The following is a 20,222-nucleotide window of genomic DNA, read 5'->3' as shown; positions in this document are numbered from 1 at the left end:
GTGCATGTACAAGTACAGTGAGTTTTAAATTTAAATTTATTTGTTAATGCAAACAAAAAGGTGCATTACTAGAGATTTGACTAAACTGGAAATTCTTATGGATAAGAAAAGAACTCAAAAATAATTACCTGACATCCTGATACTGTAAACGCTACCCAGAATAATCAATATTTAGTCTTCTGTACTAGACGTTACCAGAAGAGGTAAATGAAATAAGAGGCATATTATGACTTGGAAATTGTTCAATATATACACGAATACCTAAACCAGCCTTTAAGTACAAATTTGCTTGATTTTTTTTTTTTAAGTACTTCAGAATCAAAATTCAGAAATGCATTTTCTTTTTTCAGTTTGCAAGTTTGGCAAGATGAACTTTTCTATTGATATAAACTGAATACATTTGCATAAAATACATTTGCAACAATAAACCTTCTGCTGTTTACACTTCAGAAGTCTCTCAGATAGTAAGAGAAGATGTAATTATTTGCTCAAGTCTGGTATTTCAAGAGATACCTTTTGGATTTTCCACTTAAGAAGGAGCTGGCATCCATCGTGAAAAGTGTTGCTACTTGCCACCCACAACAGTCACCCCAAATGTCCCCAGCATGTAGAAAAACTACTCCTGGAGTGTTTCAAAATACAATGGATATTGTTCTTTTTATTATTTCAATAGAATAAACTTTCTTACCAAACACTCTGGCTACAAATCCTAATGAAAATTGAGATGCGAACAGTGTAAGAAACCACGGTGCAGCATAAAGACTGGGACTGATTTCATTCTCTTCAAGATGATTATACAGGTCTCTGTGATAATCATGTAGAAGCCTTGAGAGCTGGTACATCTGAATCTACAGTGCATGAGGGGATTGGAGGGGGGAGAAAGTAAAGAAAGAGAAGTTCAGCTTTACTCAGTTTTTCAAATTATTCTTATTTCATTCAAGGGAAATTAACTGCAGTACAGATGGCACAGTAAAATGAAGCTTAATTGCCTCCTGGGGCCTCAAGTGGTATTTACTCATGTATAAACAACCTGCCACTAATGAATTAAAACCAACAGGGCAGTCAATAACAAAGAACAGTTTAAACCTGATTACTAATGAAGTATCATTTTAAATTCACAGGTTTGAGGTAAGAAGGGAATATATTGCTCCAGCTTTGTCAACAAACCAGAAGTTTCAGTCTTGCAGCACTGAATTTTGAATTTTGGCCTTATTTTTACTGCGTTTAAAGCTCCAATGCTACAGTCATCACTTTAGACAGTTTCTGTACCCACAGAATACATTTTACACACAGGTGTACCACATATATATTTCCCAGTACAACTCCCAGTGGTCCTGTGGAATTTAAGATACTGATGCAAAAAAGTGTTGCTGTACAACCTACTGTACAACCTTTTGGTTGCAAGGGAAAATGGTTAAAAGGTGCTCTTCATGGCTAAAAATATAACTCTGTGGTAAGTTATTTCCTTGCAAAGCGTCTCTCAGAAAGCAGAAGACAAGAAGCAGACATATATTTAATGACAACTGTCAGGTCCAATTTTATTGTCAACAGTGCTTTATGCTTAAGGTGAATCTATTCCTCAATAAGAAAATTACTCTTTAGATCCAGCTATTTTCCTACTTCTAGAGTTCATGCTTGTTCCCTACCAAAAGCTGACTGCACTTGAAGCTACCTGTTCATCAGCACTGCACACAAGCAGAGGGATCACTTTCATTTAGGCAAATCAACCAAATTTGTGCATGCATTTGAGTTCTTGCTTTAATTGTGTAAGATACCAACTAAGCCCAGTTTGGAAAATGTCAATACAAAACACACGTGTGAAGTCAGAATTGCATCACAGAGCAGTAAAACAATTAGGATAGCTTATGATGGACTAAGGATCTAGATTACTACTTTTGCCAGACAACAACTAAAAATCTAAGTCTAGTAAGTTTTTATTATCCTGAAGAATCATCCAACATTTCTCTTCTACAGGACTAAAGCCTATTCTGCCTATAAGCTTGACTGTGTTTCACTACTGTAAAAGCAAAAGAATTTTGCAGTACTCTACTCCTATTAGAAAACAACCTAAATATACTAAGATTCTCTAAGTTTCAAAATTAGAGGATCAATTTCTCAAATTTAGAAGTGTTCTTACTAAGAGGTTCTGCTAATGAAACAGTCACACTCATTTGAACTAAAATGTCAAATCCTGGACATGTGAATGCTCTCAAATCATCAGCTGTTGGAAGTCCACAACATACTCATACACACATACTCAGAGAGCATCTACTAGGGGAAAAAAAAAAAACCCACAAACATGCATTTATCACACTTTGACCCTCACTAGTTTAAAACATATTTGTGGAGGAAAATGGAACAGAACAATGCTTTTTTTATGGCTGTTCACTGTTAATTCATCAGCAACAAACTTGTTATAGCATACTTACATCCACAGACCTCTACTGTTTTTAGAATAAGCACATACAGTTTCCTTTAACTACAATCTATTCCATTGCTCTGGACATTTGCCAAATAAGCACCTAAAGTGACTGGCCATGAAAAGTGGGATGAAACTCTCCCTTTAGTTTTACTTAATTGTAAGTGCTTGCTATGCAGGGAGCATGGAAAAAAAAAAAGGAGACTTCTATCTGCTGCTTTGTTTTCTCTTCCTCCACTGTGGATTATACAAGCTTTAACTCATCAATGGTATATTCCTTTATAAAATAAAGGGTTTATAGCATATTAAAATTATTCAAATCAGGGGACAGTTGCATGTCAAGGTGAAAGATTTCTCAAACTTTAAACCCTAAAATTTATACAGATCTGAAAAGTTTTTTGTCTCCCTCCTAAGCAGTCTTGAGTATCTGTAGCTAGCTGTTAAATAATATTGCAGAGCATGCATCATTGCATAAGATAATTAAACTATTAAAAATTCATCTGCTTTCTCTCTCTGTTGAGGGCGATAGAGTAGAAGGCAATGAGAGAAAAAGAGCTGAAATGAGGAGTCAAGGCAGAGCAGCCTCAAGTACAAATGCCAGCAGAATACACTGACTGACCAGTGTGTGTCACTATTTACTTGACTTGGCCGTACAAGAGAGAAATTTACATGCAAGTGCTCATGGACTGAAGAAAAACAAAATCTAATTAATTTTAAACTCCATCAATACATGACAAAGCATATCAGATTTTTTCTGGCATAAGGAAGAGAGTGTAGTGAGAAAGAGAAAAAGAAAGGCAAAATAGCAGAAAGAATTTCTGAAGAGATGACAGGGCTGTGTGACAGGTAAAACTCTGCAAGTTTTCAACTTCTCTGTTTGCAGATTGAGAGACAGAGAGGGGCTTGACAGTAAAATACACATGTACATCAAAACCTCCAAAACAGTATAAGAAGCTTCATAAGGCCCTGGAGAACATAAGCAACCCCTAAGAGCTCAAAAATAATTTAAAACTCTGGTTTGCTCCAGAAGGGCTGACTTACCTGTAGCGACATCATGTCTGGTCTGTACTGTTTACGGAAGCCAAGGTCATACATGAGGAATTTCAGCATTTCAAAGGCCTGCTCTTCACTCATATGTAGAAGCAGCACTCCAGCTACAAAACTTATACCTTGACAATAACCAACTTCTTTGTCCAGCAAAGAATACGCTTTCAAGAGATTAAACAGTGATAGCTGTCCTGCTCCCAGATGTGTGGAAAAGTAAGGATGTGTAGGGAATGTCCGTCCTGATGTAAAAAGAGAGGAGTAGTTGATATTCAATCCTTCTGAAGAAAAACCCCAATCCATCTGACAAAAAGCATTTCTTCTCCCTCAGACCACTTTTCTTTGCTTTCATATGCGGTTTGCCTTCAATCGGACCTATCTGTATCTTACCACTGATTTTGGACTCTTTGAGTGAGTACCTTTTGACCCCACTTAATATTCCCATCTGCACAGAACTTGCAGAAGCTGCTGCCTGATTTCTCTTTTCAGACAGATGCAGAAAGGCATAAATATGAATGGCATAGCCTAAGAAATCATCTGCTTACAGGACTCTAAGTGGCATATGCAGAATGTAGCCTGATGACATAGAAAATGGAGCTCATAGAGCAGCAGCTATCTTCAGCAGCAGCTTCTATTATGACTGGTGTGTTTTTCACTCAAAGACCCACAAAACCAGTGGGAAAGAACAGACAGACTTACCTAGATCTACAAGGATGGCATGTTGTTGAGCAGTCAGTTGTTTCAGAAGTTCTTTGTAAGAGATGTCGGGAGGCTGCTGCTTGTTTGGCAGCCTGTGCCTGACTCGGTGTTGCACAGCCAAAAACTGCCAAATTTCTCCCCGACGACTTTTTGGTACACCTGCAGGTCAGCCAAAAAACAAGAGGCCTAAGCAGGGGGATACTTTTAGTGCTACAACAAAAGAATTTGCTTTGTCATAATTTTGGCTGAAGTACTCTGGAGGATCCCTTACAAAGTGAACTCCACTCTGCAGTGTGTTCATTCAGTAGCCACAGCTCAGTCCCACAAACTAAACATGAACTACAAACTTAAGGGCAATTACACTGAGCAGTATCCTGGGCAACTGAGGTACAGACATCCCTTGCTTTGCCACTTCTGAGCTGTTAGTCTCCAGCAGGAAACGATGCACAACTACACTCAGCATGTAGAATGACCTGTTTAGAAAAGCTGAACTAAATTCACAAGTGTAAAATTCAAGGAAGTCCAACTCCTCTTTCAGTTTGTAAAGGACTGCCCATGTCAGTCCATAAATGTGGGGAGATACATCATTCTTTGATATCTGACTCTGTAAACCAACCGTGGAAAGTCAAAATGTCAACTCTGCTAATACCTTCTAACTAAACAATTATTTACCACGAAGACAAATTAAAAACCGTATCCTTGTTCCCAACTCTGAACTGCAATCCAACAGCAGAAGAGAGGGTATCAAGGTAAATAATTTGTTGGCAGACTTCTGCAGGTCACTAACAGGAACTGCTTTATATCTACGACAATTACTTTGGTAGCAATTTAAACTTCCCTTCTGTACCATGGCCAGATTACACTGAATTATTTTTCAGCATCTGTAACACAGACATGAGATTCTATGGAGGAGGCCAGAGCAGTGCAATCAAGCCCTACCGCTACATTATATTAACAAGACCCTCTGGATACCCTCTTGGCCTACAGCTAGTCCACAGGAATATCTACTTCAAGACAAAATTCCCAGCCTTTCACTCAGGAAATGAAATACAAAGTGACTGTATTCCAGACTCTCCAAAACTTGGCTCTGATTCCTCTAGGTTTTGGGCAGAGTCCACAGTAGACATTATGGTCCTGCCTTCTCAGTAAGCAAGTAAAATCAGAACATCTGAAACTCAGAATTGGATCCACTGATTAGAAACCAAAAGGTCACAGTGTTGGCTGCGGAGGCTCCAAGTTCAATCTTGAATGTAATGACACATGGAAACAAGATGCTACATTCAGGAGTTATGACTATACATGTTTCTGCATTGCTGACATTGTAACCTGCAGACACAGCAGAACCTATTTTCCGTTCTGCAGGAGAAGGCAGCACCTTTGTGAAAAGAAGGCAATTTTTTTGCTACTGGAAAAAGTGTATTGCTGATTTCTGTTGGTATCAGAAGGGAACAAAAAAATATGATCTTGAGACTTCAGAGCTAAAAGCCCTCCTACATAAATACCTTCTTTTAAAGTGGAATGAATATCTTCCATGTCACATCGGATTTTGGCTCTGCAGTTTAGTAACTTCTTATCCCAAATATTTATGGCATCTTTCTGACATGTGCCAACTTCATCATAGTCCAGTTTTACTTTTCTTGATTGGAGCTCATCTCTGCTTGCTAGAACGCAGAACAAAAAGGAAGAGCACATGGAAAACCAGAATATCAGAAAATTATAAGGTAACAACAAATACACAAACCCCATTCAAGTTAGGTATCTATCCAACAATCTGACTGGTGATAAATACATCTAGAATTCTTTAGTTTATAGCTTAGTTGGGGTCAGTTGTCATAAGATGTTGTATATAACAATTTAACTTCTCTTACTGGGTCATGAATATTAGCAATACATGAAGCACATAAAAATAATTTTTAAAGCTTGGGGCAAAAAATCCCCACTCAACAGAACCTCACAGCACCTGCTCTGCAAAAACACCTTTGATCATTTTATTCTTGTTTATATTGAACATTACAACTGTTTGAGTATGGAAAGTCCCAAACACATGAATGTTCGTATTAGAGATTTAGGCAAGCAAGCTAGGCAAATCTTCTGAACTGAAGTCAATCACACTGGTTCCAGTTCTTACATGTCCCTTAAGAGAGTGAGAAGAGCTCTGGCACTGGCATCATCAGGCAGACTAGTGCAAACAGAATGAGCCAGCACGAACCATATCCAGAAAAATACGTTTGTGCTGAAGCACAGAACCCTTGCTGTTATAAACTTAAAAGCCTTGCTGCATAGAACTACCTGGTACAAAGTATTTATTATGCTGCTTCTGAAATAAAGCTGCATTGTCACCCTGGCATTTCATGGAGGAGCAGCTTTCATTTCCATTACCAAGAAATTAACTCTGGGTATTTTATTATTTATGATGCACATGCAGAAAAACACTCCAGTTCCTCTAACTACTAGTACAAAAAACTGAAACCATGTCTTGAATGTATCTTAATTTAGAAAGATATGTTTAACTGTCAACAGTTAAACCAACACCATCTCTGAGCTGCAATTGAGCTTATCTCAAATTCGCCTTGATCTGTGCACACTACTTCTTGCAGAAGCCCCCTTTCTCTTACAAATGTATCACCTTTCCCCACCATCACCTCTAGGTGAAAGCAAACTCTGGCTCACATTTTTATACATCCTGCAAAACAAGACCATCTGTTCCTTCGCCTACTCATCTCACTTCAGCTAGAGTCAATATTGGATCAATCCACATGATCATTGCCTAGCCCGCTTCAAAAATGACAAATTATTTCCAAAAGCTCAATGTTACACCTCTGGGATCTTACCCATTCAAGACTACAGGGGCCCCTGCAGAAGCAGGTATTATGCAAGGTGCAGTGCACTGCCATAAAAATGGGAGTGTGATCTAACCACAGGAATTTGCAGTTCAGCTAGGGCGATTTCAAATGCTACACTACTGCTGTACGATTTCATCCAAAAATTCTCACTCTTGCAAGCAGCATGCAACAGATTCAAGACAGCAGTAACATATTTCAGTGTGACAACAAACTCCCACATTAACTGTGCAGTTAACCCTAGTGAAAGCCAGCAAGTTTGCCTGTTGATCATACATGCCCTCCCTACTACTCCATCCTTTGTTGCTTTCAACCATCCTTGTTAACATTTTTCTTAATCATTGCTAGCTGGCCTGCTACTTTTTGCAGCTTTTATATTTTTAGGTGACCTACTGGAAAAAGAAGCATCTAGCTTCTCAGAAAAAAAGAAAGGAAAAGAAAAAGAAAGCAAGTTTGTGCAAATGACAGAACTTACCTTCTGTAAAATAAAGAACTAATAGCATTCAAGTCTCCTCGACAGCAAAAGGAATAGGAAAATAGGTTCTATTAATATTTTTGTACATAAAAGTCAACAAATGATTAACAGAAATCCACTAGAAACAGTTTCACAGCAATTCCGGTCTTGAACCAGTCTAATACATACAGCTAGGAACCTGGCTTCAAGTAAAGAAATTTCTGCATTTCTGTTACATTTCCCTTTCCTGAGATGTACATTTAATTGTAGGCTAGGATACAAAGAACCACCCTATGCTACGCTTGTTTGGAACGTATCAGCTCTGCCCATGTCCTGTCCATAAAATGACCCATGTTATAGCAGCCCACAGGAAGGGAACCTAGAGACAGGTGTTACAACAGTTTACTTTTCACCCTTTGAAAATAAGATGATGAATTCTAGCTAGCAAGAGCACTAGTTTCACCAGGGGTACTCATGAACCTGAATACAAGAATGGAGACATGCTCCTCAGAGCACAAACCAAGAATGTGGGCTGGCAAGTATGTGCCAGTTTGGCATCTCCACTGCCAACACTGCTGTTCTCACCACGATTGATCATGTAGGAAGAACTTGATTTCTTTGTATCTGCTACAGAATGGAAGCAACTTGTAACTGAGTCTTAAGGAACTGGACTAATTTAACAGTTTTCAGTACCCTCAGTCACACAGGATAGGTATAGCAAAGAGTTTATCCCTCAGCAGCTTGAAGTGTCAGGGGGAATAACATTAAAATAGTCACCACAGCAGATCTCTAGCTTCCTCACCCCACAAAAATAGACTATTTGCTAAAATGGTTTATGAAATAAAAATTCTGGCTGAATGTTCCCTATGAATCCAGGAGTTTCCACAGAACTGTGTGTCAACAGGGAGACAAACTGTAGAGAGAAACAGCACCAAGAAATACACTATGTGTGTAGGAAATACATTCAAGGATGTACGCTTGTAGGGACATGGAAAAACTTCTGTCCTGATGCTTTTCTTTCCTCTCCCTGCCTTCCCAGTAAGCTAGTCTAAAGAAGGAAGAAGAGTTAACTGATCTCAACAAGATCATTATGTTTGAAGTACTATGGTAGTATGAAGAATAAGACTACCATATAGAGCATAAAGGAGAAGATTAAGGCAGAAGCTGTAGAGAGGACACTTGGAATTTTCAACTTGCACCAGAAGCTTATTAGTCTATTATACTGAAGAATTTCTATATGCTAGGATAGACATTGCATCTCATCTTTTAATTGTGTGAGTCTTGACCAGCCTTAATAAAATGTCCTAGCCAGAAGCTCAGGCAGGTGACAATCAGAATGATCAACTTTAGATCCCTCACTAACAGCACTCAATTTTCAGTGTACAGTGCTCATGTTCCAAAAAACAGAACTTTCTGACATACCTCAAGAGCCAGTTGCTCAAAAATCATATTTGGATTCAAGCATTAATAAATTACCACTGTGATGTGGTTAATGAAGAAGAAAAAGCCTGGAGAGAAAGGCCATGAGCTGCAAAGGACTGAAACGAGATAGAAAGGGTAAGGTTTACCATACCTAAGTGTTCACACAGCACCTGTTCTCCTCACTCCACTTCACATTAGAACTCCTAGACTCAGACAGATACAACACAGACTGTAGCATCCTTTGTCTAACATGCACCCAAAAAGGAAAATTTATCACTTTCTTCTGTCACTAAGATTTAAAGTCAGGTAGACAGAGAACCTGGTAGACCATGAGACAGGACTAGGAAAACAAAGTTTTTTTCTAGTACTGTTAACTAAAAAGCTACAGAACTACATCTGTTTGAGGTGCCCAACACCAGAAAAATTTTCATCCTCAGGCAGCAGAATCTGCAATAGCTTTTAGGGGTATTTTCTAAATAGCTAACCTTCCAGCTTCTGGTTTTCTTTTTCCATTCGAAGTAACAGAATTTGTTGATGGATGGCTTTTCTCCACAGACTTTGTAGTTCTTCTGAGTTTTTCCTCTCTCCAGTTTTATCTGGACCATCCTCATTTTGCAATACTAGAACAACAGGGTCTTCCTCCAGGGGTGCAGCAAGAGGGGATAAGGGTAACAATTCACTTCCATCATGACCATCTGCAAAGAATCAGAAAGCTATTACAGGAAACTCAGATTGTTTGACATATCATGAAAATCTGTGCCATAGCAGAACAAAAATAGCTGTCTTTCACATTCAGTAGTGACTTGTTGACTCCAAAACCAGAGAAAATGCAGTACAACAGTAGAGAATTATTTTTTAGAGTGTTTTGTTTTTGTTAATAAAGTTATATTTAAATTAAGTAGAGTTAGATAAAGGGTCACCCAGTATTTCAAACTTTTCCCCTGCCAGCTCCTTCCAGTTACCACAAGACATTTATCCATAAAGCCTCCTTTACAGTTGAGCTTGTTTACTGCTATGATTTACCACGGGTTCTACATTAAAGCTACTTTTTCCATCTGCTAACCTGAACTACAGGGAGTGCTATAGCACTTTGTGGTCACTAAATATAGAGTTTACCATTTGCCGATGGTTTTGATTTCTGTCAATGGGGACTTTATGAATAGCATGATTTCAGCTGTTTCAGGAGTTCCTACCTTAAATGGCTTAAAGTTTTAAGAATTATTAACACAATCAACAGGTGCTATGTGCACTACAAGGACAAGATATAAAACTTACCAAACACTCCTAACACAGGTCAGGGTAAAAATTTCCTAACTGTTAAAAATATTGTCTTTGTCAGTAAGAGACCTGTCTTAATTTCCTTTGCTACAGCAGCTATGGCAGATTGCAATTGATTTGATTTTGATGCCAAAATCCTTTCTTCAAAGCAACAAAAACCTAAACAGTAAAGCCAAATGAGCACAACTGATCTCTGGTGAGGTTCTAGCATGAATATTGTAGCACAATTACTCCCTTTCATATTATCACACGTTGCAGTTCAGTACAGTATTAAGTAACAACTGCTTGTTTATTTTCTATAAAAGCACAGACCTGGATGCTGCATCTTGGAAGGAGATTTATTCATAGGTGAAGCTACCTGCAGGAATATTCTCCGCCGCCAGGAGATGCGGCGAGGTGTGAGCGTGGCCCCCACAGCATTTAGAGATTCACTGCTGCAGAAGGTTGATGTTCTTTTCTTTCCCTCCCCATCACTGAAGGAAAGAAAAAGCAGATGGGGTATTTAAAGTCAGTATTCCTTGTAGGGGAAAAAAAACCAAACAAACAAACAAACTTTATTAACTCCGTCTAATGTATAACCAAACCTGCAGGAGCATTTGTGGGGAAGCTTAAGAAGGTAAAGCATGCTGGGTGTGAGCTTCACCTTGAATACTGAAGTGCCCAATTGTTTTCTTGTTGCAGAGTGCTGTGAAGTTTGCACCAGAAAGCATTCATAGCATTCACACAGGGCTCAGCTGGAAGCTCAGAATAAAAGCTTAACTTTTTGAGAAGCTAAGAGAGAAACACGGTAATACTTAGCCTCTAACTTTGACAGCAATGGGTGTTTTGCTATCAGTCTTTAGGGAGCAATCTGATGTAACACCCCTAAAAGCAGAGATGGTGCTCCAGTGGAGCAGAGCACTCCATTTAGCGCCATTTTAAATGTCATGCTGAGCTCACAGGTGAATATTTCATTTGAGACAATGTTCTGCCTTCTCATACAGTCTCTTTCCTAAGCTTCAAGAAGTGCATGCTTCACTTGGATAAATGGGGACACATGTCCTCATATTTCATCAGCTGTAGGAGCAGAGACCCTGCAAACAGAGGGCAGATCTTCTCCCCACTTGCCATGTAAAAATATAATTACACATTAATTTTAATAGTATCTTATGCTGCCGGAAGAAACAAGGAGAGGATACAGGAAAGCTTTACAGGGAGGACACACCAATTACACCTTTCTACTGACTACTGCCAGAGGAAAAGACATTTAACTTTCATAAGTACTTGATCCACTTTCAGAAATATTTCAGAATTTTGCATTTGTGCTAAATTAGGTGCCCAGATATTGTATAGCAATGGGCACTTTGTTTATCTGCCACTAATACTTCCATGAAACGCCAACAGCACAAGGCACAATTACAAGCTTTTAGGAAGAGGGCATTAAAGAGAGGGAGCTGTTTCTGCAGCTTGACCTCCACCACAGGGAAAACTGCTATATCAAAACAGTAACTACACTTAAACCTTCATCCAGTAACAAATTTCGATGCTATAGTGCAAGCATCCTAAAAAGTTAGATGAAAGGAAAGCCCAGCACATTCAGTAGTGGGGAGGCAGTTGCAAGTGACTGCAGTTTTCCAGCTGGAGTCCATCCCTCCACATCTGGCTTGCACAGGAGAGATCTGCAAGGGATGACTATCAAGTTTCAGCTACACCAGTATACCAGTTACACTATCTTAATCAGCACTTCATAACTAGAACTCTGTGCTCAATGAATGTGCTGAATTCACCAAACTAGGACTGGCCTTTTTGGTCACCAAAGCTGTCACTAAGCTAATGATCTACAACAGCTCCCTGATATTTGTAAGCCTGAGTGACCAACCAGACTCACGATCATACCAAGGTATCAGACCCTCCTTCCGTATCCTGGCAGAGAAATAGCCATGACTTCAAACTCACCTACCCAGCACAAGGCACCAACCCCTTCTCTCCTCTTAAGAACAGCATTATCGGCTGGGAGCCCTTAATGACACACAGTCTGAACTGTTCCCCACTCCTGATTTAGCTTCCATAGTGCCCCAGTTCCCTATAGCACCACACTATTGGTAGGTGGTCTCAGGAGATCCCCATGTTGCACTAACCTAAACAGCAACTGTGACAACCTTTTCAGTCTAACTCTGTGTTTCTGATGATGATGATTACCACTGCTTATGGTAGCCAAACACAGACTATTTAGACTGTAACAGTAATTCTGAACCTATAGGTGCTAGTTTTCAAAAGTATTTAAGTCCAACAGCTCTTGAAAATGGGATACTGAGTTTGGATATATATAAATCTAACTTATGTTTCTATAAGTAACTACAACAGAGCTACTTCTTACTATTTCAAGTCTTACATATCATCACATGTTACAACACAAAAACTGAGTCATTCCAGGGCTCGCTAAACAGACACTACGTAACAAGGGAATGAAAAGTTCTTTTCTACTGCTATGTACAAATTCTATGTTCAGCTAATCTGCCTCTAGACAGTCCTATGAATAGTGTTCAATTTACAGTAGCAAAATTCACAGAAAAGTCAGAATAAGAAGGTGGCTATTTTGGGGCATAAAACTAACCTGTTTACAGCATTTGAGTCACGGAGTTTACCTTGGGATGAACTAATCACGTACGCTACCTCATGAAGCATGCAAATCACACATTTCCAAAGACCTATATTTCTCTTGTTATATCCTCCCTTCACAAAAATCCCACGTCATTTTAAGCAACTAATATGAATCACCTTCTCTTTCAAAGAGCTATCCAATAAGTGATTAGAGGAAAACTTTTGCAATGCTCAGAAAAACACCATGTCATATTAACCCAAGAAAACGCAAAGATTTAGGAAAGGGAGGGTAGAAAGGGTGCAAAGAGAGTTTCCTCATTTCAAGACAGACAACTCCTAGCTTAGTATCAGATCTGAAGGTGTGAAAAAATACCCTACAGAGCAAAAGCAGGAAGAAGTCAGAGTAAAATGGTAGGGTCTCCTACCCTAATGAAAAGATTCAGGAGGCTGGTGCAAAAAACAGTTTCTCTAAACTGGGCGGGGGTAAATAAAAAACGTTAGCTATCAGCTGCCACAAAATGAAAAGGTTTATTAATGTGAGTGGAGAGACTAAGCCAAAGCATCTCCAGAATAGGAAAAACAACTTCTTAAATAGAGTTCAGTCATTGCTACTGCAAAGCAGAGCAGAGTTTTCACTACCACCTGCGCAGACATCTTAGGTGGACCTCTTCCTATCTACAAGGGAAACATGCCGCGAGGTCACCTAATGGAAGAATCTCTGGAAAAAGATAGCAATGTAATATTCTGTATTTAAGACATATGCATCACAAGGCAGTTTGGAGAATAATGGTTCTCTGTAGGGCTACTTACCCTACTCTCCTGACCCAATACAGAAACCAAAATGCATTTATCAGCTTGTATACAATAAAAAACGTACGGCTGTAAATTCAGTATAATGCCTCAGATATTTCAGTCTCTACTTTCACCCTTAAGCTGTTTGAAGTAATACCCCAAGTACTCAAGAGTACAGAGTACCTATCATGTAAGATTTTATCTCAGGTAACTGCAATTCAGTTTCACCCATTCACTATTCTATCAGATAATGCATAGCATGAAGATGAGACAGCTACTTCAGGGAAAGAAAATAAAAAGGAAAGAAAGAAGAAATCTCAAAAAATTGGTCACATTACAAATATTCTCATTGCTTGGTTTTAATTATCTAAATCTCTTCCCAGAACTGTTTTTTAAAATTCTCCCAAAGACTGATATTTAAAAAACCACAATGTTACCCCATTTCTTGTGAACTCTTTACATAATACTTACCTGAATTATTTTCCACTTGAGTCCATGAAAGCCAAATGACTTGTGTATAAATACTGTTGTTGCTCATGGCAAGACTTGTGTTTTTTCCCCATTTTGCTTTCATTTCAACTTCTCTTCTTGATTGCTCTAAGCAGCAATTGAATACATGCAACCTACTTAACAATTTGGAGGCTGAGATGGTACAAAATCCCCCAGATCAAGTACAGAATTCAACTTCCCAGCACTTTAAGTTGGCAGAAACCTACACCTAAGACTACTACATGAAGCATTCCTCCCATCTGGGAAGAAGAAAAACCAGTTTCTATCAGTTTACACCCTCTATTGGTTCTCACTCCTGTCATATATTTTTATTCTGAATAATTACTTTCTGCTATTTTGTTTAAAGAATATTCTCAAGCATTTTATCTCCTTCATGAGACACAAAACTGTTTTAAAAATAGGAATCTGTTCAGCTTAAATTATCCTGGCACAGCAACACAATGAACAGAGAAATTGTGGGCTAGTCAAACCTACACTGAAGATTGTTCCATTTTTTAAAGTGCTGCTTTTGTGTTTATATTAAAAAGCCTTGTTTACCTTTATATTGACCAGATAGTTAATCTTTATCTGCAATTCTGTTCAATGCTGCACAACACACTTGTCAAAAGTCAAGATTATGTGGAGTTCATTTCCATCCTTGCCTTCTCTCCAGAGTAATGTATTGATAATGCCATAAAAACATTCTGAAGGCACCTATAAATATTATGTTGATGCCAAAATTCACTATACTGTTCATTTCTTAAAGAAAGGAACTATATGGGGGGCTGTAGCTATATTATCTTTATGGTTCCTTCCAACCCAAACCATTCTGTGATTCAATTTAAAAAAACCTTAAAAAACAAAAACAAACAAACAAACAAACAAAAATATCAAAAAATCCCATGCCATTCTATAACATTCTCTTTGCATAAACCCATCTGACTGCTACAATTCAAAAATCTTTCTAAAACTAATTCCAACTGAAACTGTCTCTGCTCTTGCACATTGAAGTTTGCCAGAACACCAAGAAAAGCTGCCTGCTGCATCATGTGTAATCTCAAAGCTATATAATAAAGAAGCGAGACTACAGAATTTTTCTCGTGTGCAATAGGAATTCCACACTTTATGAATGCATAGTAACCAGGATTATTCTGGAAAATGCACTGAAGTTTTAGTTAGGGTTCCTAACAGTCAAACAGTTTATTGTCTGCAGATTGCAAAGCACTGACACACGTGCTAAATTACAACATATCATACACTCACTCGCTCACATGAGAATGCCAAGAACACCTCACACTGATCCTACTGGGATAGATGGTGGTCCTCTCTCAGAAAAAGAACCAAAGGAAAAAAACCCAACGAATCAAAGAAGAAACCCACAAGAAAAGACACATTGTAAAAAATCAGAACTTCCTCTCATTCCTAAACCTGATGGCATAACATACATTTGCAAGTTTTGGCCACTGTCAGTTGGACAATATATTTCATTCTCCATTAGCCAGTTGAAGTGATGGATTACCTCAGTAACACTTATCACATCAGCATTATTCACTCAGCACTTCTTTCTGACCATATCTGTTGCATTCCCTTCACAAATCCAAAGAGATGCTAACAGTGCTCTCTTGCTACTGCAAATTCCTCACCATGACAGTTCAGGCCCACTTGCTCCCAGAAAGACCTATAGCTAATGAGATCCCATTTTCACAAGAGTCTCCATACAAATTAAAGATCAAATGGTATCAGAAATGTGTATACTGTAAAACCTAAGTAAAAACATGGTAGTCTTCTGGGAATTACTCCTTGAAGATCTCCCCACCCCAGGAGTTCAAAACTCCACTATAATGAAACAGAGTACATTGAACCCACCTGCATAACCAATTCCAAAAACATTATCTCAGAAATTTCAGTTTGGCATTAAAATACGGTTTTCATACAATACTCAATCCTTCATTCCCCAAACCCAGAAAGCTCTCCATTGCCTGCACAAACTGAGCAGGGCATTGGTTCTGCTTGGACCAACTCTGCTATCTGAAGGGAGCACAGAAACAATGCTGGACTGGAACCCAAATTAGTGGAAGTCTGTAAGAGTCGGCTTTGGAGGGTTCTTTGCCACTTTTCATACCTATCCTTCTTCCCAAATCCTCTTCAACTGGAAGTTATTTGTTAATTCTCTCTAAACATCTCATAGTTAGTATCACCCAGTTAACTTGGTGTTTCCCCTTCCTCATGCACAGGCATCCCACATTAGTACTGTACATTCTTCACATTGCTCTTTTCTTATTTTCACATACCAGTGATCATGGCAACACATGCTGGCTTGCATTCAGCAGAGAAAGCAATAAATTGGCATAACACTCCTAAAATCCACTGCATTTCATGTGACAAACCAATGCAGCAGATTTGCAACACTGCAACAGAAATAGGTGACAGCTACTTGATGTTAGCATAGAAGCCTCTAGTTTTAACAGGCTTTTTGATCCAAAAGCCTGTTTGCCCATTTGCATCACAGAAGTCTGTTAGAAATGCAGGAGCACAAGGCAGAGTGGGAGAGATGCCATGTGCTGCATTCCACTGGGAATCCTGCTGTTAAGCTAGTGGCACTGGAGAACTAGGCAGGAGACAACGCTCTCACCTCTTGGGGAGGTCACTTTCTGAGTGCTGGAGCAACCTTCCTGAGCCCTGGTAAAAGGTTTTCAGGAAAGAAGGGGCAGAGAGAGAGGAGGGGAGACCAGGTGACGCAGATTCACTCTCACTGAGAGTGCGCCGAACCCCGACCACAGGACTGTGCAGGCAACAAGAGAACACAGCAGATGGGTCAGCACGAATTTGGATACACCACCAAAACCACCAGATTAGAGACACTGGCCAAATATTTCATCTGAGCTTGCATTAACTTTGTTTCCCAGAAGATAAAATGTACCACGTGCATTCCTGGGCAGGTTCTCTGGGGATATTGATTTTGCTATTAGAACTGACTTCTATTAAAAAACTTTTCAATGACATTGCAGAACAGGGAGACCACCTTATTTCTCTAGCTTTATTTATTCCCAAAGCATATTCAAAAAAAGAATCTCTTAAACATTCAGAAAATATCCTTATAAACCTTCTTCCAATATAAACCGCATTGTTTCTTCCCCTTCAGTTTTCTTTTACTTTTGTAAACAACACATTAGGAAGTAGAGATTATGTAAATGCAGTCTGTCTGGATAAATTTTTGTGAAGTAATTAAATTAAGACAGGTAATCTTACTCCACAGTTAAATATTACTTAGTAGTAGTGACAAGTATTGGAGGGGACATAAAAATTAATTCAGTTTCTTTTGCTTAACATTTATGACTAATCCTTAAAAGGAAAGAATGAAAAATCCCAGCCTAGAACCACACTGCTACAAACTGTTTTGACTAAAAATCTGCTGATGCCACTTAATCACTGACTTCTTACAAGTTATTGCAAACTAATATAGTCAGCAAGTCCTTCACTTTGAACTGTCAGGGTTTCCTGTTTGCATACAACATGGTCAATGGGGAAAAAAGTTTATCTCAGTAAAGAACACATTATTTATCTCTCTGGAAACACAATGTAACAAAGTCTAGTTTCTTACCCTTCACTCCCTTCCATTCTCTTAAAACAGAATAAAATTTTTTGCCCTTCTCTCCTAGCTGGTGCAGCATTCACGCTGATATTTTAATGTAGACATCAAATAGGTGACAAATTACTATTTAAAGTCATTTTTAGAAAGAGCCCACAAACAGCAGAATTACAGCCAAGCACTGAAACAGACAATAGGCTGGAGAATGTGATCCTCCAACAGAAAAAAAATCAGCTCATCTTGACCTGAGTTTTGTAAAGGGTTTGGAGTTTCTATAGTCACTTGCTGCCAGCATAGAGGAAAAAAAGAAGGCACAACCAAAGAGGCCCACAATGAACTGTGGGGACATCTTTTGCTGAGTGAAGGAATTCCTGAAGGAACAGTGTTCCATATATTAATAGCTGGAGAGTCTCCAAAAAGGAAGCAGAAAGTTACAGAGAGAAGCTACAGAGGGAAGCTCTGGAGAAAGGCAAATAGGGAAATCACATGCCTCAGAGTTCAGTGAATGTGTTTAATCCTTATGTCATTTTGCAAGACTCCTCACCAGTTTTAATGCTGGACATACTCTGAGATTTGACTAACATGGCTACGGACACTTGAAGCTGTTAGTGCCTTTTTCATCCTGGCATAAAAGTTTCAGGCTGCCATTTCTGCCACTTAAAGCACTGAGAGCCTCTTTTCCAAAGGGTCTGACTAACAAGACTGCCAAAAAGGCTCAGCTCAGAGGTCACAAATATATAAATAAACAGATTGGTGCGGGCATCCAGCCGAATCATCAATTTGATGGATTGATGCCTCCCCTGAACCACTAATTCAGGGACTATTAAGTTATTGCAAAGTACGGAAATACTCAGAGGCAGAGAAGACAGGCTGAAAATAAATAAATAAATGAACAAACCAGCCCCAGAGAAGTGCAGAAACCAACCTGAACTAAGCTCCTTACGTACTTTGTCAGAAGCAGGGCTGTCGCAGCCTCCACAAGGAGGGAGGTGGGTGAGGCTGGAGCACCGGGAGGGCAGGGGACCGCGGGCAGGTGGCACGGCATGCCCTGACTCACCTTGCTGCCTCCACGCCGTTCTGCCGCAGCAGCGGGGACCGGGCGCTCTGGGACCTCCCGTTCTGGAAGGTTATCCTCCGTCTGGCACTGCTGGGCGGGTGGCTGAAGGTGTGCGCGCGCCTCCTGAACTGGGGGGAGTCCGTGCCTTCCTCGGGAAACGTCTGCCAGGCCGAGGACACGGGGGATGCTGGAGGAGTAGCTGGTGGGGAATCGCCTGGAGAAGTGTCCTGAAAGGAAGTGCTGGCAGAGTAAGGCCTGAGGCTCTGTGCCCTATGAGAGCACTCACTTAACCCACAGGCAGCCAGCACCGGGGCACCAAAGCCTCTCCCCCTTCTGGGTCATGGCCTATTGTATGCTAATTATCACCCAAACCAGACATCCTTTGAGAGTTCACTCCAAACCAGCAGCGTCCTTCTTCCAAAAAGTGAAAGCGGAGGGAGCAATACAACTGTATACGCAACACAAACAACATACTAATTCATCCAGGCATTCTCTCACAGGGACTGGCACTCCAGCTACCAGACTTCTGTCTCTTTCAGGAAAACACAGGAATGGAAAAGACTAGGGAAACTGCTTTTAGCTAGTTTCCTCGACATATCGCGAGTATACTTCCTGTACCGTCACAGCAACATCCTGGAAGAGAGACTGTTATTGCACAGCCAGTTTATGAGTAGCTGTAGCAGGAAAACCATAACAGAATCTTCACCTCCTGGGAAAACCAGCAACCAAGCTTCATGCGAGGTAAAACTTTAAAAACAGGAAATAAGAAAGTGAACAGAGTTCCGCCCTCTTCTACTATACAGCATCCCCAACAGCTGGGCTTCGGTCAAAAATTCTTACTTCCCCTAAAGCAACTATTACTTACAGAATGGATTCTTCACCTTCAGAGCACTTCCTTCTGTTGAGACATGACCTTCCTTAATTACTTCAGAAAAACAAGGCAGAAACCAGAAATTCCTTGCTTTTTGTAAAAGCAAGGGAAGTGTAGGAAAAAAGGACTGGCAACCAGATTAAAGCTGAAGCTTCAAGTCAACATAAACCCCAGCATTCTTACACCCTCTGCCTCCCAGTGGAAACATCTTTGAGTTTTGTAACTTGATGTGCTTTGTTCTACTTCCTTCAAATTAAAGCAGAGTGCCGTATTCACGCTCCACTGACAGCTGTGTACGAAAGCGTCAGTTTAAGCTAAGCTCCTTACGTACTCTGTCAGAAGCCAGGCTGCTGCAGCGCTCAAAACTGTCCACGCTTCCCAGGCGGCCTCGCATTCTGTTGGCTCCCTGCGAGAAAAAAGGCAAGAAATTTAATCTGGTCTTCTTCCTGTTTTTCTGAAGGTTAGGCAAAGCTGGCAACACCTGCACAGGTGAACACAGGACAGTTCAGACATGTGATGTGTCTGACATAAGACCAAAGATCGTGCATCAAGCACTGGACTTTACAAAAAGTGACATTTAGCTTTAGCTGGCCAAATTGCATCTTCTCCCACATTGCTCCCAGGAGTTTTAACCCACTGTTTGAAGCAAGTGAGTATTTCCTGACACTTCTGAGGAAAAATCACTAAG

General features: G+C 39.8%; 1 protein-coding gene across 2 annotated transcripts in view; it reads right to left on the bottom strand.

The window, feature by feature from the left end:
- The window catches only part of TBC1D4 (TBC1 domain family member 4), a 98,689-nt gene that overhangs the window by 7,344 nt on the left and 71,123 nt on the right, over nucleotides 1-20,222 (bottom strand). The window contains exons 9-16 of one of the 2 annotated variants that reach the window (XM_053935437.1): nucleotides 19,866-19,940; nucleotides 18,664-18,890; nucleotides 10,469-10,629; nucleotides 9,364-9,573; nucleotides 5,665-5,823; nucleotides 4,163-4,321; nucleotides 3,461-3,705; nucleotides 689-848 (exon numbers count right to left, since the gene is read on the bottom strand). In XM_053935437.1, the coding sequence (XP_053791412.1) occupies nucleotides 689-848; nucleotides 3,461-3,705; nucleotides 4,163-4,321; nucleotides 5,665-5,823; nucleotides 9,364-9,573; nucleotides 10,469-10,629; nucleotides 18,664-18,890; nucleotides 19,866-19,940 (1,396 nt within the window). The remainder of the gene's footprint in view (nucleotides 1-688; nucleotides 849-3,460; nucleotides 3,706-4,162; nucleotides 4,322-5,664; nucleotides 5,824-9,363; nucleotides 9,574-10,468; nucleotides 10,630-18,663; nucleotides 18,891-19,865; nucleotides 19,941-20,222) is intronic. The other variant, XM_053935438.1, reaches the window with a different exon arrangement.

This window comes from Vidua chalybeata, chromosome 2 (assembly GCF_026979565.1).
Source record: "Vidua chalybeata isolate OUT-0048 chromosome 2, bVidCha1 merged haplotype, whole genome shotgun sequence".
Taxonomy (NCBI): domain Eukaryota; kingdom Metazoa; phylum Chordata; class Aves; order Passeriformes; family Viduidae; genus Vidua; species Vidua chalybeata.
This window is presented reverse-complemented; position numbering and strand designations above follow the sequence as displayed.